We start from the raw sequence: 24,454 nt of genomic DNA, 5'->3' as shown, positions 1-24,454 counted from the left end.
GCCTGAAGGGACATCCAGAGTCACCGGCTGCCCTGAGGGCGGCACGTTCTAGGCCGGGCTAGTCCATGAGACCCCGGCCTCCATTGGCCGCACCGCCCTGCATCTATAGCCAACCTGGGTACCCCCTGGAGAGCAGGAGACACAGGGACAACAGCAGGCGCAGGGAGGATCCTGATGTGCGCCTTCAGCCCCGGGGACGAGCGGAGACAAGCGCTCCGAACTCGCACCCAAGATGGCAGCACCGTCGTTGGGCTTGGACTGCGGAGCTTGCTGAACAGGCACGCGGAGCGGGCACAGTCCAAGGGGTGATCTAGAGTCTACACACCCTGATCTCAAGCATTTCAAGTTACAGTTATGTGTGATAATAAAGACAAGCATTGGAAATGCAATAGGTCTCGCATTAGAAAAGTTGGAGTTATTGGTCTTGTAAATGACATTTTATTTATTTGTTGTTTTTTAAAATTGCTAAATTGATGGCTTTGTCATTTACAATGCCAATAGTTATAACTTTCGCGAATGTGACACCTATAGCATTTGGAATGCAACATGTTTTGTATTTACGTGACTTAGATGGCAGCTCTGGTCGTTAGGCCACATCTCTAGAGAGCAGGAGAGTGCAGCAGGGGAGAGAAGCACAGCAATGCAATAGGTCTCGCATTAGGAAAGTTTGAGCTATTGGTATTGTAAAGGACACATTTTTTATTTATGTGCTTGTTTTGAAAATAGCGAAATTAATAGCTTTGTTATTTACAATGCCAATAGTTTTATCTTTCGCAAATGTGACACCTATTGTAACACAATATGTGTTGTGAGGGTGAGTGAGGGTGAGGGGTTGAGGGTGAGGGGTTGAGGGTGAGTGAGGGTGAGGGGTTGAGGGTGGGTGAGGGGTTGAGGGTGAGTGAGGGTGAGTGAGGGTGAGGGTGAGTGAGTGTGAGGGTGAGTGAGGGTGAGGGGTTGAGGGTGAGTGAGGGTGAGGGGTTGAGGGTGAGTGAGGGTGAGGGTGAGTGAGGGTGAGTGAGGGTGAGGGTGAGTGAGGGTGAGTGAGGGTGAGTGAGGGTGAGTGAGGGTGAGGGGTTGAGGGTGAGTGAGGGTGAGGGTGAGTGAGGGGTTGAGGGTGAGTGAGGGTGAGGGGTTGAGGGTGAGTGAGGGTGAGGGGTTGAGGGTGAGTGAGGGTGAGTGAGGGTGAGGGAGGGTGAGGGGTTGAGGGTGAGTGAGGGTGAGTGAGGGTGAGTGAGGGTGAGTGAGGGTGAGTGAGGGTGAGTGAGGGTGAGTGAGGGTGAGGGGTTGAGGGTGAGTGAGGGTGAGTGAGGGTGAGTGAGGGTGAGGGGTTGAGGGTGAGTGAGGGTGAGGGGTTGAGGGTGAGTGGGGTTGAGGGTGAGTGAGGGTGAGGGTGAGTGAGGGTGAGGGGTTGAGGGTGTGGGTGAGGGGTTGAGGGTGAGTGAGGGTGAGGGGTTGAGGGTGAGTGAGGGTGAGTGAGGGTGAGTGAGAGTGAGGGTGAGTGAGGGGTTGAGGGTGAGGGAGGGTGAGGGGTTGAGGGTGAGTGAGGGTGAGGGGTTGAGGGTGGGTGAGGGTGAGGGGTTGAGGGTGAGTGAGGGTGAGGGGTTGAGGGTGAGGGTGGGTGAGGGTGAGGGGTTGAGGGTGAGTGAGGGTGAGGGTGAGGGGTTGAGGGTGAGTGAGGGTGAGGGGTTGAGGGTGAGTGAGGGTGAGTGAGGGTGAGGGTGAGTGAGGGTGGGGGTTGAGGGTGGGTGAGGGTGAGTGAGGGTGAGGGTGAGTGAGGGTGAGGGTGAGGGTGAGTGAGGGTGAGTGAGGGTGAGGGTGGGTGAGGGTGAGTGAGGGTGAGGGTGAGTGAGGGTGAGTGAGGGTGAGTGAGGGTGAGTGAGGGTGAGTGAGGGTGAGGGAGGGTGAGGGGTTGAGGGTGAGTGAGGGTGAGGGTGAGTGAGGGTGAGTGAGGGTGAGTGAGGGTGAGTGAGGGTGAGGGGTTGAGGGTGAGTGAGGGTGAGGGGGTTGAGGGTGAGTGAGGGTGAGTGAGGGGTTGAGGGTGAGGGGTTGAGGGTGAGTGAGGGTGAGGGGTTGAGGGTGAGTGAGGGTGAGGGTTCGAGGGTGAGTGAGGGTGAGGGGTTGAGGGTGAGGGTTGAGGGTGAGGGGTTGAGGGTGAGTGAGGGTGAGTGAGGGTGAGGGGTTGAGGGTGAGTGAGGGTGAGGGGTTGAGGGTGAGTGAGGGTGAGTGAGGGTGAGGGGTTGAGGGTGAGTGAGGGTGAGGGTGAGTGAGGGTGAGGGGTTGAGGGTGAGTGAGGGTGAGGGTGAGTGAGGGTGAGGGGTTGAGGGTGAGTGAGGGTGAGTGAGAGTGAGTGAGGAGTTGAGGGTGAGTGAGGGTGAGGGGTTGAGGGTGAGTGAGGGTGAGGGAGGGTGAGGGGTTGAGGGTGAGTGAGGGTGAGTGAGGGTGAGGGGTTGAGGGTGAGGGGTTGAGGGTGAGTGAGGGTGAGTGAGGGTGAGGGGTTGAGGGTGAGGGGTTGAGGGTGAGTGAGGGTGAGTGAGGGTGAGGGGTTGAGGGTGAGTGAGGGTGAGGGGTTGAGGGTGAGTGAGGGTGAGTGAGGGTGAGGGTGAGGGGTTGAGGGTGAGTGAGGGTGAGGGTGAGTGAGGGTGAGGGGTTGAGGGTGAGTGAGGGTGAGGGTGAGTGAGGGTGAGGGGTTGAGGGTGAGTGAGGGTGAGTGAGAGTGAGGGTGAGTGAGGGGTTGAGGGTGAGTGAGGGTGAGGGGTTGAGGGTGAGTGAGGGTGAGGGTGAGTGAGGGTGAGGGGTTGAGGGTGAGTGAGGGTGAGTGAGAGTGAGGGTGAGTGAGGGTTGAGGGTGAGGGAGGGTGAGGGGTTGAGGGTGAGTGAGGGTGAGGGGTTGAGGGTGGGTGAGGGTGAGGGGTTGAGGGTGAGTGAGGGTGAGGGTGAGTGAGGGTGAGTGAGGGTGAGGGTGAGTGAGGGTGGGTGAGGGTGAGTGAGGGTGAGGGGTTGAGGGTGGGTGAGGGTGAGGGGTTGAGGGTGGGTGAGGGTGAGTGAGGGTGAGGGGTTGAGGGTGAGTGAGGGTGGGTGAGGGTGAGTGAGGGTGAGTGAGGGTGAGGGGTTGAGGGTGAGTGAGGGTGGGTGAGGGTGAGTGAGGGTGAGGGTGAGTGAGGGTGAGTGAGGGTGAGTGAGGGTGAGGGTGAGTGAGGGTGAGTGAGGGTGAGTGAGGGTGAGGGTGAGGGTGAGTGAGGGTGAGTGAGGGTGAGGGTGAGTGAGGGTGAGTGAGGGTGAGGGGTTGAGGGTGAGTGAGGGTGAGTGAGGGTGAGGGGTTGAGGGTGAGTGAGGGTGAGGGGTTGAGGGTGAGTGAGGGTGAGTGAGGGTGAGGGTGGGTGAGGGGTTGAGGGTGAGTGAGGGTGAGGGTGAGGGTGAGTGAGGGTGAGTGAGGGTGGGTGAGGGTGAGTGAGGGTGAGGGGTTGAGGGTGAGTGAGGGTGAGGGGTTGAGGGTGGGTGAGGGTGAGTGAGGGTGAGTGAGGGTGAGGGGTTGAGGGGAGTGAGGGTGAGTGTGAGTGAGGGTGAGGGTGAGTGAGGGTGAGGGTGAGTGAGGGTGAGTGAGGGTGAGTGAGGGTGAGGGTGAGGGGTTGAGGGTGAGTGAGGGTGAGGGGTTGAGGGTGAGTGAGGGTGAGTGAGGGTGAGTGAGGGTGAGTGAGGGTGAGGGGTCGAGGGTGAGGGAGGGTGAGGGGGTGAGTGAGGGTGAGGGTGGGTGAGGGGTTGAGGGTGAGTGAGGGTGAGGGTGAGTGAGGGTGAGGGTGAGTGAGGGTGAGGGGTTGAGGGTGAGTGAGGGTGAGAGAGTGAGGGTGAGTGAGGGGGTGAGGGGTTGAGGGTGGGTGAGGGTGAGGGGTTGAGGGTGAGTGAGGGTGAGGGGTTGAGGGTGAGTGAGGGTGAGGGGTTGAGGGTGAGTGAGGGTGAGGGGTTGAGGGTGAGTGAGGGTGAGTGAGGGTGAGGGGTTGAGGGTGAGTGAGGGTGAGTGAGGGTGAGTGAGGGTGAGGGTGAGTGAGGGTGAGTGAGGGTGAGGGTGAGGGTGGGTGAGTGAGGGTGAGGGGTTGAGGGTGAGTGAGGGTGAGGGGTTGAGGGTGAGTGAGGGTGAGGGTGAGTGAGGGTGAGTGAGGGTGAGGGGTTGAGGGTGAGTGAGGGTGAGTGAGGGTGAGTGAGGGTGAGGGTGAGTGAGGGTGGGTGAGGGGTTGAGGGTGAGTGAGGGTGAGTGAGGGTGAGGGGTTGAGGGTGAGTGAGGGTGAGTGAGGGTGAGGGGGTTGAGGGTGGGTGAGGGTGAGTGAGGGTGAGGGTTGAGGGTGAGGGGTTGAGGGTGAGTGAGGGTGAGTGAGGGTGAGTGAGGGTGAGTGAGGGTGGGTGAGGGGTTGAGGGTGAGTGAGGGTGAGGGGTTGAGGGTGAGTGAGGGTGAGGGGTTGAGGGTGAGTGAGGGTGAGGGGTTGAGGGTGGGTGAGGGTGGGTGAGGGTGAGGGGTTGAGGGTGAGGGGTTGAGGGTGAGTGAGGGTGAGTGAGGGTGAGTGAGGGTGAGTGAGGGTGAGGGGTTGAGGGTGAGTGAGGGTGAGGGTGAGTGAGGGTGAGGGGTTGAGGGAGGGTGAGGGTAAGGGTGAGTGAGGGTGAGGGGTTGAGGGTGAGGGGTTGAGGGTGAGGGGTTGAGGGTGAGTGAGGGTGAGTGAGGGTGAGTGAGGGTGAGTGAGGGTGAGGGGTTGAGGGTGAGTGAGGGTGAGTGAGAGTGAGGGTGAGTGAGGGGTTGAGGGTGAGGGGTTGAGGGTGAGTGAGGGTGAGGGGTTGAGGGTGAGTGAGGGTGAGGGTGAGTGAGGGTGAGGGTGAGTGAGGGTGAGTGAGGGTGAGGGTTTGAGGGTGAGTGAGGGTGAGGGTGAGTGAGGGGTTGAGGGTGTGGGTGAGGGTGAGTGAGGGTGAGGGTGAGTGAGGGTGAGTGAGGGTGAGTGAGGGTGAGTGAGGGTGAGTGAGGGTGAGTAAGGGTGAGTAAGGGTGAGTAAGGGTGAGGAGTTGAGGGTGAGTGAGGGGTTGAGGGTGAGTGAGGGTGAGTGAGGGTGAGGGTGAGTGAGGGTGAGGGTGGGTGAGGGGTTGAGGGTGAGTGAGGGTGAGTGACGGTGAGGGTGAGTGAGGGTCAGGGTGAGGGGTTGAGGGTGAGTGAGGGTGAGTGAGAGTGAGGGTGAGTGAGGGGTTGAGGGTGAGGGGTTGAGTGAGGGTGAGGGTGAGGGGTTGAGGGTGAGTGAGGGTGAGGGGTTGAGGGTGAGTGAGGGTGAGGGGTTGAGGGTGAGTGAGGGTGAGTGAGGGTGAGGGTGAGTGAGGGTGAGTGAGGGTGAGTGAGGGTGAGGGAGGGTGAGGGAGGGTGAGGGTGAGTGAGGGTGAGGGGTTGAGGGTGAGTGAGGGTGAGGGGTTGAGGGTGAGTGAGGGTGAGGGGTTGAGGGTGAGTGAGGGTGAGGGTGAGTGAGGTTGAGGGTCAGGGGTTGAGGGTGAGTGAGGGTGAGTGAGGGTGAGGGTGAGTGAGGGTGAGGGGTTGAGGGCGAGTGAGGGTGAGGGTGAGTGGTTGAGGGAGGGTGAGGGTGAGGGTGAGTGAGGGTGAGGGTGAGGGTGAGTGAGGGTGAGTGAGGGTGAGTGAGGGTGAGGGGTTGAGGGTGAGTGAGGGTGAGGGGTTGAGGGTGAGTGAGGGTGAGTGAGGGTGAGTGAGGGTGAGTGAGGGTGAGGGGTCGAGGGTGAGTGAGGGTGAGGGAGGGTGAGGGGTTGAGGGTGAGTGAGGGTGAGGGTGGGTGAGGGGTTGAGGGTGAGTGAGGGTGAGGGTGAGTGAGGGTGAGTGAGGGTGAGTGAGGGTGAGGGGTGAGGGTGAGTGAGGGTGAGAGAGTGAGGGTGAGTGAGGGGGTGAGGGGTTGAGGGTGGGTGAGGGTGAGGGGTTGAGGGTGAGTGAGGGTGAGGGGTTGAGGGTGAGTGAGGGTGAGGGGTTGAGGGTGAGTGAGGGTGAGTGAGGGTGAGTGAGGGTGAGGGGTTGAGGGTGAGTGAGGGTGAGGGTGAGTGAGGGTGAGTGAGGGTGAGGGTGAGTGAGGGTGAGTGAGGGTGAGGGTGGGTGAGTGAGGGTGAGGGGTTGAGGGTGAGTGAGGGTGAGGGGTTGAGGGTGAGTGAGGGTGAGGGTGAGTGAGGGTGAGTGAGGGTGAGGGGTTGAGGGTGAGTGAGGGTGAGTGAGGGTGAGTGAGGGTGAGGGTGAGTGAGGGTGGGTGAGGGGTTGAGGGTGAGTGAGGGTGAGGGTGAGGGGTTGAGGGTGAGTGAGGGTGAGGGGTTGAGGGTGGGTGAGGGTGAGTGAGGGTGAGGGGTTGAGGGTGAGGGGTTGAGGGTGAGTGAGGGTGAGTGAGGGTGAGTGAGGGTGAGTGAGGGTGAGTGAGGGTGAGGGGTTGAGGGTGAGTGAGGGTGAGGGGTTGAGGGTGGGTGAGGGTGAGGGTTGAGGGTGGGTGAGGGTGAGTGAGGGTGAGGGGTTGAGGGTGAGGGGTTGAGGGTGAGTGAGGGTGAGTGAGGGTGAGTGAGGGTGAGTGAGGGTGAGGGGTTGAGGGTGAGTGAGGGTGAGGGTGAGTGAGGGTGAGGGGTTGAGGGAGGGTGAGGGTAAGGGTGAGTGAGGGTGAGGGGTTGAGGGTGAGGGGTTGAGGGTGAGGGGTTGAGGGTGAGTGAGGGTGAGTGAGGGTGAGTGAGGGTGAGGGGTTGAGGGTGAGTGAGGGTGAGGGTGAGTGAGGGTGAGTGAGAGTGAGGGTGAGTGAGGGGTTGAGGGTGAGGGGTTGAGGGTGAGTGAGGGTGAGGGGTTGAGGGTGAGTGAGGGTGAGGGTGAGTGAGGGTGAGTGAGGGTGAGTGAGGGTGAGGGTTTGAGGGTGAGTGAGGGTGAGGGTGAGTGAGGGGTTGAGGGTGTGGGTGAGGGTGAGTGAGGGTGAGGGTGAGTGAGGGTGAGTGAGGGTGAGTAAGGGTGAGTAAGGGTGAGGAGTTGAGGGTGAGTGAGGGGTTGAGGGTGAGTGAGGGTGAGTGAGGGTGAGGGTGAGTGAGGGTGAGGGTGAATGAGGGTGAGTGAGGGTGAGGGTGGGTGAGGGGTTGAGGGTGAGTGAGGGTGAGGGTGAGTGACGGTGAGGGTGAGTGAGGGTCAGGGTGAGGGGTTGAGGGTGAGTGAGGGTGAGTGAGAGTGAGGGTGAGTGAGGGGTTGAGGGTGAGGGGTTGAGTGAGGGTGAGGGTGAGGGGTTGAGGGTGAGTGAGGGTGAGGGGTTGAGGGTGAGTGAGGGTGAGGGGTTGAGGGTGAGTGAGGGTGAGTGAGGGTGAGGGTGAGTGAGGGTGAGTGAGGGTGAGTGAGGGTGAGGGAGGGTGAGGGTGAGGGTGAGTGAGGGTGAGGGGTTGAGGGTGGGTGAGGGGTTGAGGGTGAGTGAGGGTGAGGGGTTGAGGGTGAGTGAGGGTGAGGGTGAGTGAGGGTGAGGGGTTGAGGGTGAGGGGTTGAGGGTGAGTGAGGGTGAGTGAGGGTGAGGGTGAGTGAGGGTGAGGGGTTGAGGGCGAGTGAGGGTGAGGGTGAGTGAGGGTGAGTGGTTGAGGGAGGGTGAGGGTGAGGGTGAGTGAGGGTGAGGGGTTGAGGGTGAGTGAGGGTGAGGGTGAGAGGGTGAGGGTGAGGGGTTGAGGGTGAGTGAGGGTGAGTGAGAGTGAGGGTGAGTGAGGGGTTGAGGGTGAGGGGTTGAGGGTGAGGGGTTGAGGGTGAGGGTGAGGGGTTGAGGGTGAGTGAGGGTGAGGGGTTGAGGGTGAGTGAGGGTGAGGGTGAGTGAGGGTGAGGGTTTGAGGGTGAGTGAGGGTGAGGGTGAGTGAGGGTGAGGGGTTGAGGGTGAGTGAGGGTGAGGGTGGGTGAGGGTGAGTGAGGGTGAGGGTGGGTGAGGGTGAGTGAGGGTGAGGTTGAGGGTGAGTGAAGGTGAGGGTGAGGGTGAGCGAGGGTGAGGGTGAGTGAGGGTGAGTGAGGGTGAGGGTGAGTGAGGGTGATGGGAGATGTATATGGGCATATAACGAGAAAGCGAAAGTGAAAGAACAGGTGATGTGGAGGACTCAGAGGTAATCAGAACGGGGCCGAACGCAGAGGAGATGGCTTCGAGCTCCAGTACACCACCCTGGCAGCAGGTGTAAGGTGGCTGAAGCAGACAATGCGCATCTTGACGACGGAGAAATCCCATTTCAAAAAGCATCCAGGGCCCTGCATTATAGCTTTGGGCTTTGCTGACAATCACTGATCAGGAAGTCCTTTGCTAACTGGTAACGACCTCTGCTACTGGACGCAGCCTGTGGTGGGCACATTGCTTGTACTGCAGAAAAAGACAGAGTTTAAGCAGCACGTGAGAAGATACCTCGGGCTGCAGGTGGGAGCAAAGTACAGGCCCTGCACCCTCCTCAGTCTGCATGCATGCACGGAGCTTGAATTGCCGTGGCTCTGAGATTTTGGTGGCTTACTGCAAAGTTGCCAGGTTTTGCATGTATGTGCACTGAACACCAGGTTTGTAGAACTGAGCTTTGATTTAACAAACGAGTGTCTTCTGGTAGTTGTAGTATTCGTGTGCCAATATGTAAAAAAAATAGGCTAATCTCCATGCCCGATAACTATCTGTAGTAGAAAATATCAGGAGTAAGAGAGATGGTGATCGGCACAAATGAACGGCTGGTAACCTTATTTGTGGCACAGAACCGTTTGCAACCAAAAAGATTGGCTTTCTGGATAAGAAAGTAAGGTTAGCAATAGGCAAAGAAAGCTGCTGTGTGTAGGACCACCGGTGAGCCCAGCCTGCCTTGAGCATGTAAACACACTCCATTCAGCGTCATCGGAGTGCAAAGTTCCCAGAGAAACAAGAAAGGAAACAAGACGGAGGGCATTGCTGTGGGGAGGGGGGGAGGAGAAATGCACACTGCGGGCAGGGGAGGGGGCGGAGCGGCGAGAGCGGCATGAGGGTGTGAAGCAGCCGGGGCCTTTGAAGTGAAGCTAAGCTTCACTTCAAAAGTTGTGGGAGGAATGCGGCTGAGGGAACAGACGGCGATTTGGTGATGTGCACGCGCATTTTAGGTCAATGCGCTTGCGCATTGACCTAAAAGCCACGGGCACAGCAGCAAATCGCCACAGTTAGGTAAGCTTTGTTTAAAGCCCTATAGTCTCGCTTCTCTCAATGCGCATGCGCATTGATAGGTCACGAGACCTAAAAAAGGAGGCACGATGTAATAAAATAGTTGAATCACAGCATTTATATTTAGAGCTTATTATCCCTTTGTGGGGCACTGAGGTACTTGCATACATGGCCAGCAAGCTATGCCATGTAGGGTGTTTGGTTGGTATGGTGTTGTCATTGTCTTGTGATCCTGTGTGGCAGGGTTTCCGTGTCATACGTGATGACCACCAAGGTGCCTTTAATGTGTTATGGGACGGAGCAGTATAGTGGATGACCAGGTATGAGAGACAGACATTCAGTTTATGGCGTTCAACATGCTGGTAGCTTTTCACAGCTCTGCAAGTCCCTATAATTTTATGATTGTTGTGTGCTTAGCTGGTGACTGCAGAGGCCAGGATCACACAATCTGTTGAAGTGAGAAGCTGGAATAGGTTTTCTGGTTTCATGTTGTGCATTGCATATACTAAATAGGTAGCTCTTTCTCTGTAGTGGCCCTTTAGTCAATGAAGCTGTGCGTAGGGGGACTCTATGAACAATTCGCGAGTTGCTCGGCCTTTAGTAGCTCACGTCAATTTTCACTGATCAGAAGTAGCTCTCACTACAGAAAAGGTTGGAGACCCCTGATCTAGACCGTGGTGTAAACAAAATATAGCTCCCGAGCAGAAATACCAATTAACAATCCCATTTGATCATACCAATAAATCAGTCCAGTTAGACAACCACATTTAAGAGTTCCAAATGATATCTCCTTTTTTCCCTTGTTTTCTTTCTCTAATACAGAGATTTCAAGCAATGATGTTCCATAACGAGTTGGTGTAGTTGACATCACCAAATGTAGCCAAGCAGCCTGCTTGTTAATTGGTTTTTCTGCTCAGGAGCAATATTTTGTTTATAGTTTATCGCCTGTGTTTTTTTTTATCACAGAGGGTTTTTTTGGGACGTGGGTGGCCGCTGCCTTTTTGTTCCCTGAAGCATTTGCTTATAATATTTTGATCATTCTACGGTGTAAAATTGGCTTGCGCAAGGTGTAACCTAGCCACACTTCATATCTAGACCATGGTGCTCCGGACGGAGTGGCAGCGGCATGGGAGCCATCCACTTCCCCCCCTGCATTTTTTGGCAGAGGGGGCCAAGTCTTGGCTCCCGGGAATGCCACATGTAGGAGGCCGGGACCTACCGGATTCTAGGTCGAAGCTGCATCCCGGTGCTAGCCTGATCCAGAGCACGGGCACTCGCAGACTTGAGGCAGCCCTGGGGAAGCATCTTTCGCCATTGCGGCAGTCGTGGGGTCCGTGCTCACCGAGGCAGCGGCAGTGGCACGGATCCTGTGACGCTGCTTTGGATATTGGCCGCAGACGTTGTGGCACAGAAACGGAGTGCCGAGGACGATATAACATAACATGTGTATTTGTAAAGCACCCAGAGGTATCTTGGCGCTGAATAACAGATGTTTCTTGTTACCCAACTGAATGGTACTCATTTTATCGACCTCAGATGGATGAAAGGCTGAGTGGACCCGCCGGGATTTGAACCTGTGACCATGAGGTCGAACACAGGCCCCTGTAGTGGAAGCATTAATCCACTGAGCCACCAGACCCGGCCTAAGGGAAAGGGACGACCTGCTGCCCCAAAGCGGCTGCTCTGAGGAGGACTGACGGCCACTTCATTGTGCTACGGCCCAGCTGGTACGTAACCATCCCAACAAGCATGGGGGACATCTGGACATCACCAACTCGGGGATCCCTCCAGCCCCAAGATCACCGCCCGTGAGTGCAACAACATCCTGAAGCCGGGCTGAAAGCAAGAACCCCAGCAATGGCGAGAAGATCATGCTGTGTAAATATGTAATATATATTTGTCCAACCCCAATCGCTTCAACTTTTCTTAAAATGTAACCTTGAGTGAATTTACAAGTTGTATATAAGTAACTCTAACCACAAGTATCTGTAGTAGACTTTACTACCATTCTTAAGTGAACTTAGAGTTTATCTGTTTGTATCTTTTATGTAATTCATTTACTCTGAAGTCCTTAAGTAATGTAACTGGTTCTATTGAAAAGCGCTCTGACACTCTGGTAAAGATCGCGCTATATAAAACGCATAAATAAATCAATAAATCACAGTGGTGCTGCGAGAGCTACACCTAAATGAAAGCTCCCCCTGGGCTGGGAGTAGGCTCCAGGAGTTTTTCCCCCTTGGAGTCTCTCCTCAGACATGTCCAGCTGCTGCTGCTGGGACTGAACATACTTCCAGGATGCTGCTTTTCCCAGGAATGTTAATGGGAACCTTTTAGCAGTGAGATGCAGACATTTGCATTTGAACGACTGTCTCTGCCCTTTCAGGCTGAATGTCAGGAAATGAATTTTATTTTGCATTTCTCAAGTTTGCCCAGTGGCGTTATGACATATGATTCCATCAGCCATTTATAGCTTGTCAGTCCACAGCATCCAGTTTGCTTTTAAAACTTTCATTATGGGCTCAAAACCCCGAACATGCAAAGTGCTGTAAGCTAAAAGGCCAGATTTGGCCAAAGGTGTTACACTTGGCATGGAACCACCTTGTAAACTATGTTTTAACATTTTACAAAGTCGCCTTGTCAAAAATAGCTTGTGTCATGAGTAAAATCAAAAGTAAATAGTACTCACATATTTTGTCAGGGTTCACTCTTTCATTCACCATGCACTTAAACAAGCACTGGAAATGCAAAATATGGCCTTTTGTGTAGTGGAAAATGTTATACTGAGCTTCACTACACAATAAAGGTAAAACAAGGACAGTAGAAGAGCATTCCCCAACACAAAGAATAAGTAACAGACAGGTGGCAGAAGCAGGAGAAACATTCGATGGTTCTCTAAAATACACACCAGTACAATACAAGACCCTAACACACTAAAGACTGGGCTAAGATTGCCATAAACAGACAGAAACATACAAGTAGTGGAAGCCTGCTGGAAGAAATGGCCAAACCTCCTATGGAATTAACATACATTCATGTAATATGCAGGAAAACGAACCCTTGCCTTTCTAGCGTGGTCTGTCCACATCAAACATTTGAGAGTACTACTGGTTCACTGGTTGTACAAACTCTGAGTTATGGATTCTCTAGTTTGGGTGAGGTTATGTCCCTTATAACGAGTTTTTTGTAAGATCTAAATTAAAATGAGTGAAACATTTTTTTACTGTGTTCTTCCTGCTACAAGGATAAACACCGGAGGGTCGAACAACTGACCATCCTTCGCAATTCGGTCGATTGTACACAATTCTCACTTAGGCGATATTCAATGCAAGCATCCTTATAGTCCAGTTGCGCTCACTCAGAGACTAGTGGTTTGTGTAGATTCTTTGGTTTTCTATGTAGTGATGAACAGCTATAACCTAGCAATCCATTTGTATTTAGAATAGCCCAGCCACTGTCTACATAATTATGCTCTAGAGAGGGACTTAAGTACCAATGTCTTTAAAAATCTTTTCAGCAAGCGTGCAACACACCGCTGCGAGAGAATTGGAGATTTTGGAGGATGAGACCAGGAGACACCAGGGAGTGATAAGAAAAGACACAGAGAAAGAGAAGCAGCAGGAAACACCAAGGTAAAGAGCAGGAGAGACTGATAACAGAGTTAGATTAAGTGATGATGAGATCCTGTGGCATGAGAGATGTAGATGCAGGACAGCGAGAGGGAGACACCGGGTTCCAATAGCAAGGAGATGTTGGGAAGAGAAACAGCAGAAGAAAAAGCCCAACAAGCAAGAGAGGCAGGAAACTGAAAAAGAAGAAATTCTGTTGGGAGGGACCAGGAGATGAAGAGAACAGAAAGCAAAAGATACAGTAGAAAGCTGAATCACCTCTTCCCAGCTCCATAGATCCAGGGTGATCATAAGACAACCCATGAGCTCAAGGAAGATCTTGTTAAAATCTAGGTCACAGATTGGGGAATAAGGAGCAGGACAAAGGAATGGAGCTTTTAGTTCTTCACTCCACAGCCAGACCTTTTTCTACTCTTTTTGTCATGAGCTTTATCTCTGAAGGATTCCAGTGCTGTCGCTTTAGGTGCAACAAAACTATTTAAGTCTGGGCACTTGTGTGGCGACTCTGTGATAATATCTTGACGGTGAGCCTGCCTGAAGTTTCATTTTCACTGGTAGCATAACTGATGGGACGTGGGCAAGTGCTCATCCAGATAGTCTTGTCTAGTTTCTAATGCCATGATTCAAACATGTTTTGTATGTTTCCAAACCCAACACTATTAAAAGACACGCCTTCTCTCACCAGATAAAAAACCAGGACAAGGAGACCTCCACCTGCCATGCAAAGACCTATCTCTGGGAAGCCCAACTCATACCTGTGGGAGTTCCCACACAAGAGTACCAAGTTGTCCCAATGGAGGTGGGGCGGGTAAGAGGTGTGCTTATGATTCAATGATTCAGGGGTAAGCACTGAAGGGGGGTGACACACACCTTTGTAAGGTAGTGCAGCTAAGCCTGCTTACCTATATAGTTGACTCCTGGCTAAGGGGCCATCTATCCCTCCAAATAAGCATGACAGAAATGGTGGTCTCCATTTTGTTCCCTCATGGGGATCAGTTTTGCAACACCAAAATGGAGGACCGGTCTAAAACACTAAATAGCTTCATTTATTTCCTGACACTCAGACCTGATCCACACACCCACATTTCAGGACTCAGTCTCTCACTGCCTAACCCTAGTTTACAGGCGGAGCTCGTCGCCACACAAACTGTCAAGAGAAAAATTATATTTCACACCAACAAAGGACGAGACCTGGAAATTCCAGAGTGGACAAAGTACAGAGAATAAATCGTCTTCAGAAGAATGGCAACAAACATTTGTAAACAATTACACTCCTCTCCGGCCTGTTTGACATGATATATACCTCATGTCATTTCATTATTTCGTGAAGGAGTATTTCAGTGATATCCAGTCACTGCATCTCTAAAGTAAGTTGCGTGTTTCAATTTGGATTTTGAGTAACTTCAAACGTCTCCAAGTACCTCCTCTTACAGGTCTTCTCGTTTTCACTGCCTAGCCTGGCGTCGTTTTATACGCCCATGCATTACAACACTCCCAATTTACAAGACACTCCTGGTTCTTTAGCCTACACAGTGAATTATTTTAGGTGTCTCCCTCATAAAACTTTCACAACTCCAGTGTAAGTTAAGTGGAAATCGAATTGCTCTCATTTTATTATCCATATCTCCCATATATCCCTACGACTATGTGTTTTTCCTGTATTATTCTGCTGCTCGATCCCTACGACCATGTGTTATACCTGTATTATTGATGCACTCACCTGACTACTTACTTGCAGTATTGATTTACCTTTGCTTTTATGTTCCCTCACGTACCTACCCATCCCGCTTACTACCTATAATTTCCATATACTTAATGACCTGTTATTCATTCTTTTGTTGGCACTCCCTACTTTGTAAAGCGCTCTGATATCTGCAAAGATCTTGTTCGCGCTATATAAAACTTTCAAAATAAATAAATAAATCTCCCTCGTAGGTGCTACCAAACAGCAGCATGTGTGTGAGGTATTTATTTGTGTGGGGAAGATCTCCCCTTCTGTGATAGGAGTCATGCCTTTGTTGGTCCTTTTCAAAGAGCGCATACACAAAACACCTCCTTATGGGGCACAGTCCTACTTGTTAAGTGGGCACATTCCATGTGTGACACCTTAATACAGTGCTGACTTTGAAATTAGTAATCACTCTGCTTCTTTTGCACACAGTGTCTAGTTTGCCCATTCAAACATTGGCTTCTCTGCAAACGCAAATCATATGAGTAGCTGTTTTGTACTATTTGTTGAGTGCACACTCAGCCCTTTGATAGAATGGTCAAAGCCAATCAGTCATGTATTTTCAGAGAAAAACATTGAGCATACTGGAGCTTGTAGTTCCATGCTTATAAGTAGGACTGGCATACATTTATTTAAAGAGGCAACATTTGCAAAGACCACAAATTTTGCTTAATGCAAAATTTCGTGGAATTTGGCATCATGCAATTTTACGTAACTTTTTTTAAGTGAGAGTGCACCATACATAAAGTTTGGTGAAATACAAGATGGAGACTGGTTTGCACAGAAAATAAGTGTCTTGTCGAGAAACATACTCCTCGAAATTGTCTCCTTCCAGTATCTCAACACGTTATTATGTATGAGTTCAACTAAAAAAACAAAATCGAGCAAGATCACAGCAAACCACATATAGCTCTGGAAGCCTGATTTCATACACACCTAGTTTTAATAGGAAAATTGAAACTACAAAATGCAACATAGTTTTTTTGGCTGAGAAATTAGGATTGGCTGAAAGTCTCTTATGGCACTGGACAAGTAATTGGTATTGCATTTATGCAAGAAGAAGAATTTACTTATCTTTGGTAATTATCTCTATGGTGGCTTATCTAACAACAGATTCCTCACCCTGTGAATCTCCCCTGGTGCCACACTGGATTCCCAGACCTTTGTAATAGCTTCTGCGAGCCTACAGGGGGCACCATCGACTTCAGTTACACCTCAGTGCCATCTCTGGACAGGAGAACACAAAGGCACCAACCCTACAGGTTGATGTCAGTTTATTCCTTAGACATTCAGCACCCAAAAACATTGAGCACAGCAACAGAATGGATCTTTCACTGGCAGTAAGCGCCGGCTAAGGGCCAAATTAGTAAACAGAATTCAACTCCACAGAATGAGGAGGTAGGAAGGCTGAGAGGCATCTGACGTCAGATAGAGTATCCACCAGAAAGAGCATCACTGAAGGTAAATAGCATTCTTCTGATGGGTACTTCTAACCTGAGAGTCCTTATCTTGTAAACTGGTAGCAAAGCAATGCCCGCTCCAAGAAGGGTGGGTCTGAGAAGAATGCTTTCCTCTAGGCAGTCCTGTAACGATTGAGCGGTCAAAATGACCCTCTCTGTGGACTTGTGAATTGATGCCTCGAGCCCGGTGAAAGCATGGAGAAATGCCTACATGGCTGCCTGGCAGATGTCTTAAACCAGAATTCCCGAGCTAAACCAGTAGTGGTGAAATGATCCAAAGTTTCTCTGGAGGATCCTTTTTGACCAGGAAATCACATAATTTGATGCAGAGGATAAACCTTCGGAACAAGGGCCTTATCTGGCAGGCTTTCCTTCCTTCACACCAGCAAACCCAACAAAGGGCTGGTCACATAAAACAAGTCCTGGGCACACGTATATAGTATACAGTTGATACAGCAGTGAAATTATAAGGTAGTCGACACCGGTGGTTCCACAAAAGTTGTTTTTATGCAAGAAATGTTCGTAAAAGAAACGTGTTAACGTGATTTATCACTAATTTTGGTTATGTTGTATTGCATTGTTCCCAGCCCTGAAGAGTCACTGTTGATGAAACACGTGTCGGCTGGCGTTTTCTTTTACGAACATTTCTTGCATAAAACAACATTTTTGGGAGACAGGATGCATGTACCAGAAGCACTAGTTTTTTAGGAAAAAAGGTGGTATTGGGGGAGGAACTAACCAAGCCTGTGGCTCGCTGCTGTGCTAGGACAGTAATGAGAAGGACAGATTTCAGTTCTCAGAGTTTTAAATTAAACCTGTGAAGAGGCTCGAAAAGCTCACTGGAACAAAACTAAAGTGTGATTGTTGCATAATGAAGGAAGCCAGGGGGAATATATGTGAATGCCATAACAATTGGGTGATTTGAAGAATGACACTCATCAGGCAAAAACAGAAAGGGCCGATAAAGCCAACAAGTAACCTTTAACAGTACTCTCAGCAAAACCATCTCTGGGCAAAGCCTTGCCTGGCTAAAAATAACACAAATAAAAGTATATCAGGCAATCTAGCTTGTAAAGCGCACACGTGCTGCTCCTTGCACAGGGTGCGAAACTTGGAACAGCTGCCGAATAAACTTAATTTGGTGAAAGGGCAGCGAGCAGGTAAAATGACATCAACCACCTGAGTCATTAGATCAAAGCAAGTTGGCGCTGCTCAATATCCATGCATGAAGATGTAAATTGTAGGGTTTCAGATGCAACACACTAACTTACTGCCGGGTCAGCAGGAACTCCAACACATGAAGCCGACGTGGAAGGCAGATACTCAAAGACAACAGATAAACATACCAGACACTTCTGGACCAACCAGGGCCACCAAAATCAGCTATGCTCAGTCCCACTTGGTTTTCTTCAAGACCCAGGGGATCAGATGCAGACAGGGCTGGAGTGGCCGCAGCGAGCACCGGGTGTTTCCCTGGTGGGCCGCTAGGGTGGGGGCCGGTTTTGGGACCCCCGAGGGGGCGATTTTGTTACAAGGCCGTTTTTGCAGCATAGCTGAAATATCGCCCCCGTAACAAAATCGGCTGAAACCGGCCCAGGCAAACAGCTCGGCCACATCCCTAACCACCTGGGGCACCGGCTGAGCACTTTGCCAGGGCCGGGTTTGGTTCCTAGTCCGGCCCTGGATGCAGAGGCAGAAATGCATACTGAAGGCAGTAAGAGGAACTTGTCTCCTCCTGACCCAGAAGAAGAAGAATCTACAGAGCACAAAAGGCTGGACGATGAGTACTTTCTGAGAGAGCAAATTGGCATACTGAGGGCAGGCCCCAGAGGCACAGATACTGAGCCCCGCCCAGGAGTGCAGACGCCAATCGCGAGTGCCAAGATAACGCCTGCTTAGCGTGACCAGATCTCCCGGATTTCACCAGACAGTCCTGGTTGTCAGAGGACTGTCCAGCAGTCCTGATGCTTTTCTTCATTTTCAATACATGTCCTGGTTTTTGGGACCAAGGTCAAGTAATTCTGCAATGCAAATTCGAAACTATGATCTCCTTTTAGCAGGAACCTACAAAGTATGAAGTTATTTTAACATAATATCTCTTTCTTGCAGACAGTGCTGGTCGGCGGTGTGCTTGAGGCAGAGGGAAGACTGAGTGGGGTGGAGAGCAAGGGGTCTTAGGGTGGAGGTCCTGTCATAGCTGATGTGAGACAGACAGACACACAACATAAAAGTAACACAAAGGGCTTTAGTCCTACTATTATGTCTGACCTGTTGCGGTTTTTGCTTCTCAAAATCTGGTCACCCTACGCCTGCTGAGCATGTCTACTCTAAAATCCTGGGAAGTGCCAGCCATTGGCAAAGCCTCAGAGCCTCCAGACAGAGAGCAAGAGCAGAAGAATCCCATCTCTAGCACTTTTCAAGAAGGAGGCCAAAACCTTCCCCACGGGGTAAATTCCTCAGCTAAGGCCTCACCATACTCACCACACTGTGCCTGATGAATCTAAGACTATCGCTCCTTTTTGTCTACAACTTTGATTGTAACCAAACACCTGTACCCCCTTTTCCCCCATGCTCTCAGCACCCCGGCCCATCGCCATCCTTCTGATTGTTTGATTTTGTATATCTCCGCATTTTAACCATTTTGTTTGTCCACCACTGTATACAGTGTAAAGCGCTCTGATACCCTCATGGGTCAAGTTCACGCTCTATAAAACACAAAAATAAATAAATAAATCACACCCCATTCTGCTTCCGGCAGTACCCCCCCGGCGGGCATGCCTGTCAGCACTTGGATGAACCTGCCCTAGATGGAAGGCAGAGAGGGCTTTTGGGCCAGCCACAATGCTGGCAGTTCCAGAGGATTGATGTGGTGGCCCAGCTCCATCTAAACCCAGAGATCTCTGATCTCAACCTCATCTAGGGAAACTCCCAGGCCAGAGAGGACACGTGCATCACTGCGGCAAGCTCTGGAGGGTGCAATATACTATAGCAAATTACTTGTGTACCTTCGTATGCATATCAATGGCTGCTTTGATTTTAAGATAGACGACCCTAAAGATGCATCAATCCGCATAGACGGAGGTGGCTATACCCACTCTGCCTGAAAATCTCATGCTTATGCACTGCAACGCCACAGAACCATTATTACAGCATCTCTCCAAACCTTACCCACTTCACCCAAGATGTCCCATATAAGCAAAACTACAACCAAAATAGCTTTCAACTGCCCATTATGGGTGGCAAGTAATCGGATGCCCGTCGAAGCACTTTGAAGCTCTGCCAGGGGTCTGAAGTGAATAAAGGCTACAATACAATGGAAAGAAGGCGTTTGAACAAAATATCAAATTCAAATTATTGTGATACACAAATATCGTGTCAAGAATATCGTGATGTCAAAATTATCGTGGACAGGGATATCGAAAGTAAGAATATCATGCTCCCTCTCTCCATCCCACTATTTGTCTGCAGCTTTAAACTGAACACGTACAACAACTAGAAGAGCTAACCCACAAGTACTGTGCGCCCAGAACAGAGTTTCCATAAAAGCAAAAAGTATTTTTAAGCTGGCGGGCACAGTCCAAGATGCATGCACAAGGGATCTCCTAACCTACTAGCTGATAACCTGACCACATCAGGGGTCACCATCACTTCGAAGCTCAGACTCACCACTCCTAGAAACACCAGCATTTAAAAAAACTCAAAAGACCTCAAGATCATTCTTTTCAGGGAGCCGCAGTAGAGTCAGGTCCTCATAGCTAATCTCCACCAGTACAGTACACAAAGCATTACGATTCAAACAACAAATCCCAAGAGGGAATTATGAACCAGGTGTCCAGCTCGGACATTGAGTGACCAACCACTAACTGAACTGCTGATTGTACATTTCCGATTATTGCAAGGAGCGACTTCGTATGGATTATTTCTACATAGATTTCGGACTCGCTTATCCCTGTTTTGGACCCGTACATGATTGCAATTCTACTGATGGATGTTATCCAACCTCATGTTACAACAGGTACCACTGTTAAATTATTTTATATTTCCTAATTATAAACTTTAGATTTGTGCTTACTTTTATTTTTAAAAAAAAAGGGGGGCCAACGATATTTCTCAGAAGACCACTGCAGCTGGTGCCACCCATTGCCCCTGCAAGCACAGCCAAATGCCAGTACTAATGCTATCCACTAACCATCACACTTATCCAAATGTGACAGCGTGGACTATTCCAGGTCATCCAAAGCTGCGAAAATGGCCTAGAAATGCAGGTTTTATTTGTTTTAAATGCATATTAAATTGGTAAGTATTCTGTACTCTGCTGATATGTTAATTTCAATAATAATACGCCAGCTCCACTATGCAGTAGGCTGTCAAAGTGCCAGTGTTAAGAAATCTGTGAGAAGCACCGGCACAAATAAAGTAATGCTTTAAAATAACTTTTAAAAAGCTTGGCTGCCCTGGTGGTGTGGTTTGCACTACACAACACCGCAAATGAATGAATAAATAAATAAACAAACAGTGGTGATACATAATAGTAGTAACATATTGATCCTGATAGGGGTAAATTCCATTCCTGTGCAAAAAAAACCAAATGTTTGCACAGAGATGGGAATTCTGAGAAATGCACAAACTACTAAACTTGTAATTTTCCCTGCGTCAAATTTCAGCAGTTCGCACCTGCCGAAATTTACTGGGAGAAAAGTTAAATACACACAGAATCCCTTGAGAATACAGTTCTGGCCAGTACATCCTCATTTCGAAACGAAAATGCAAACTATAAGGTATGTACACACCTGACAAATGCAGCATTCTGGGTTTTCATTATTTACCGAGAGCAATAAATGTTATGTTATGGGACATTTATAAAGCGCACGTACACCAATAGGTCTCTTGGCGCTAAGTTAAGAACCACCACAGAAGGTGTGTCTAGCAATAGGCTTGAGTGAAGAGCTAAGTTTTCATTTTTTTCCTAAAACACACATAATCAGTTTGTCTAATCTCGATCGCCATGGAGTTCCAAAGTTGGGGATCCAACTTAGAGAGGGGTGAACCTCCCATTTTTTTGCGCTTAAATCTGGGGACTATCAACAAGTTCATTTGTGCCGATCTGAGATTCCGTTTGGGAAGGTATGGGTGGATCTTTGTAGAGAGGAATTTGGGGCCTTTGTAGTTGATTGCCTTAGAGATAATACAGCCCGTCTTAAACATAGACCGCTGTACTACAGGAAGCCAGTGGAGCACCTTCATCAATGGCTTCATATGACAGTGCCTGGGCTGTTGAAAGATGATTCTGGCAGCTTGATTTTGGATCAACTGAAGCTTATAAGTTTGGTTGATAGGGAGCCAGAAGTAAATGGCATCGGCATAGTCAATTCTGGACAGAATCATGGCCCTCATGATTAACACGCTTGCCTCTCTAGTGAAAAATCTAATGATTTTTCTGAAATTTCTCAGTTGATGAAAGCAGGATGACGTAACCATGCTTATCTGGGATTGCATAGAAAGGTTAGCGTCTATTTTGATGCCAAGACTTTTTACAGCACTCTTGGGGGTTGGTGGAGCTCCTAGTGTTTTAGGCCAGTGCGTTGGAGTCCAATGGTTTAGTCTATTGTTGGAAATGACTATCTCTGTTTTATCAGAGTTCAGTTTAAGGTGGCTCACTCTTCACAACCCCCACTTCGTGATCAGGGCCCAGGCGATCTTGTGCTAATATTGAGTGTGGTGATGAGAAATCCGAAGTGGTTCAAGGAGATCAAGATGCAGTACATACTCTGAGTACAGGGTGAGTGCTATACCCTCTGCGACAGATACTTCTTGTACGGGAAATACATTCCCTACACAGTGTGGGCACCACATACTACTAACTGCCTATAGTGTGTGCTATGCAGTTGTTGATCTAAGCCTGGCTTCCTTGTTTTGAAGACAGCTTTGTGACCTTAGAGAGACCACAACTGTTTATTAGGTTTACTCACATTTGTAGTTTTTTCTCATTAAATGCTTTGGAAGCACTCCAGCCCCCCTTGCTAAGAGGCACTTTTTATCCCATGAGCGTAATAATGCTGGGCTTAAACATATACAGTTAGTAAGCAAATTTGACCCTACTCCTCCTGAAAATGCCTATCTGGCGCACAGCAGAAGCAGGACCTTCTGTATAAGTTGCCATTCACTCTAGCAAAGATAGCTGTACACCTGAGTTGAGGTAGTGCATTGCCTCCTCACTATTTATTTAACGTTTTTGTTGTATATTTATACTTACTTCAATATGACTACTTGGTGTCTGTAGTCCTTTCTTAGTGTTTCTATCTTCTTAATTTCTCATAGTACCGAAGAGTGTTCTATTTGGTACGTGAAGATTCCAACCTTGGCCGTTGATGGTCTGGTCAGCTGTGAGGTTTACAGCTCTGCTGTCTAACTTAATAAATATATCTTAATAACCTGAAGACGTGTCCTGCTGCCTACCTAATTTACTTACAACAGTTTTATATAGCGTGAACATGACCCAAGAAAGTATCAGAGCGCTTTACAAAGAGTCATGAACGAATGAAAAGGAGACAAGTGAGGCCAAACAACAACATGGTCAGGACACAGACAGTCACCTCAGAGCTGGTGGAGGAGAACCAGTATAATACAAAGCACAAAGGTAAATATACAATAGCATAAGTAAGCAATAAAACATGGGTGTTGAATACAGCAAAATGTTCAGGAACGGTACACGATGTAGCAACGCCAAACTGGACGAGGAGGCCCGTACAGAGTCTGGCTGACAAGACGATAGACAATGGCTAATTTCTGGTTCAGAATTTCATGGTTTTCTGGATATCGCTCCCTCCACCTACCATACAACAATACAGAGGAGAAACAGCGACAGACCAACTTCCACCAATGAAGACTCCTATACGCATACAAACAGGAACTTTATGTATGGGGGAAAAGAGGAATCAGATATGTGCGTGGAGGGAGGAATGGGATATCAAATAAACGGGATAGGTAAATGAAACCAAACTCCTAGGGGGAGATAAATTAAAGGGAGACTGGACACAGTGATGTAAGAGAAGGCTGAGTAGGAGAAAATGGTATTCACAAACTGAGAGCCTGGGGAAAATGAGATTAGACAATTGAAGGGGAAGGTCAAAAGGGAGAGAAGAGAGTCAGAAAATGTCGTGAAGGATATATTACAGGAGCCCCAGAAGCCACAGCCTGTCTGTGACTATGAGAAGCAGATATTACAGGAACCTTAGGTCACAGTATGCACAGTCAGAACCTGTATATGAGTAGACGACATTACAGGAGCTTGGGACTCCGTATCCACAGCCTCGTCCAGTAAGAGGAATATATATGAATGCGCCTCAAGCCCCAGTATTCCCTGCTTCTCCATGCAATAGTAGTATATATTAGGCTCCTCAGACACCAGTCCTTACAGCCATTCCCTATAAGAGCAGCAGATATCAACTAGACTCAGACCCCAGTATTGGCACCACTCCATGCACGGTGACTTGGATAACTTACTGTGCTCGGAGGCTTCCTTTCTGCGCGGCCGCTCCCTCTGGGCCGAGATCACAGAGTCGGTCTCCGTCTCGTTTGCCAGATTCTCCTGACTCCCCCCAGTGTTTGGGCTGCAGAAAGAGGGGCAAAGAGAAAAACAAGTCAGAACTTTGCACAAATGTACAACTAAGGCGTTGCAACTGTGTTCACATGTTATAAACGGGAGCGGAAGTTGCCTTATACAAAATGGCGCCAGATGTCTGCCACTAAAGCCGGCCCACATGCTGGTCACCGTTTCTACCAGCGTCAGGTAAGTTCTACTCAAAGACCTCCTGCTTCTGGTCCAATCATTTCCCCAAAAGCAAAGGAAAAACTGCTTGTGACTGACAAAAGTCAACTTTGTCGCTTGGCAGAATCAAAAGCCACTCTTAAGGCAATCATACACATTTTGTTTAATAACCAATATTGAAGGGAACATTGTGCCTTAAAGTCCAGGCCAATTGCTCCCGCTCTTGAGATTTATGCTGCCGGCGCCGTAGGTTCGGCACTGTATGGTGCCGAGCTTTGGGGCTTCGACAGTGTCGATCCCATTAAAAAAACGGAAAATACATTTTTTAGAGAACTGACCTCACTCCCACAGGGAACCCCTACCAAGCCACTTCTAAGCGATCTGTGACGCGGTTCAATTAAGGATATTACCACCCTACGCCCACTCCTCTATTGGGCACGTCTTTGGCGAACACCAGAGCTATCAAAATATGCTGACGGCCTTAGAGAAGTGATGAACTTGGCAGGATCGCATAGGATCAGTTGGTTAACAAACATGAAAAAGTTTCTTTTGGCTCTGGGACTTAAAGGGGCGTGGGAGTCTGAGACCCCGTTGACCAAGGCAGAGATCAAGGGTGCCTATTGGGCATGGGTGGACAATCGGGAAACCAGAAACCCTAGTACGGGTAGGCTGACCAACGAGTTCCGTCAGCACAAACAGGTGTCCCGCTTGGAG

At 49.9% G+C, this 24,454-nt stretch overlaps 1 protein-coding gene across 1 annotated transcript in view; it reads right to left on the bottom strand.

The window, feature by feature from the left end:
- The window catches only part of DVL3 (dishevelled segment polarity protein 3), a 449,584-nt gene that overhangs the window by 145,269 nt on the left and 279,861 nt on the right, over positions 1–24,454 (bottom strand). The window contains exon 4 of the mRNA XM_078667336.1: positions 23,476–23,582. Coding sequence (XP_078523462.1) covers positions 23,476–23,582 — 107 coding nt within the window. The remainder of the gene's footprint in view (positions 1–23,475; positions 23,583–24,454) is intronic.

The sequence above is a fragment of the Lissotriton helveticus genome, chromosome 11 (assembly GCF_964261635.1).
Source record: "Lissotriton helveticus chromosome 11, aLisHel1.1, whole genome shotgun sequence".
Lineage (NCBI taxonomy): Eukaryota > Metazoa > Chordata > Amphibia > Caudata > Salamandridae > Lissotriton > Lissotriton helveticus.
Note: the sequence above shows the minus strand (reverse complement) of the source record. Positions and strands in the feature narration are given on the sequence as shown.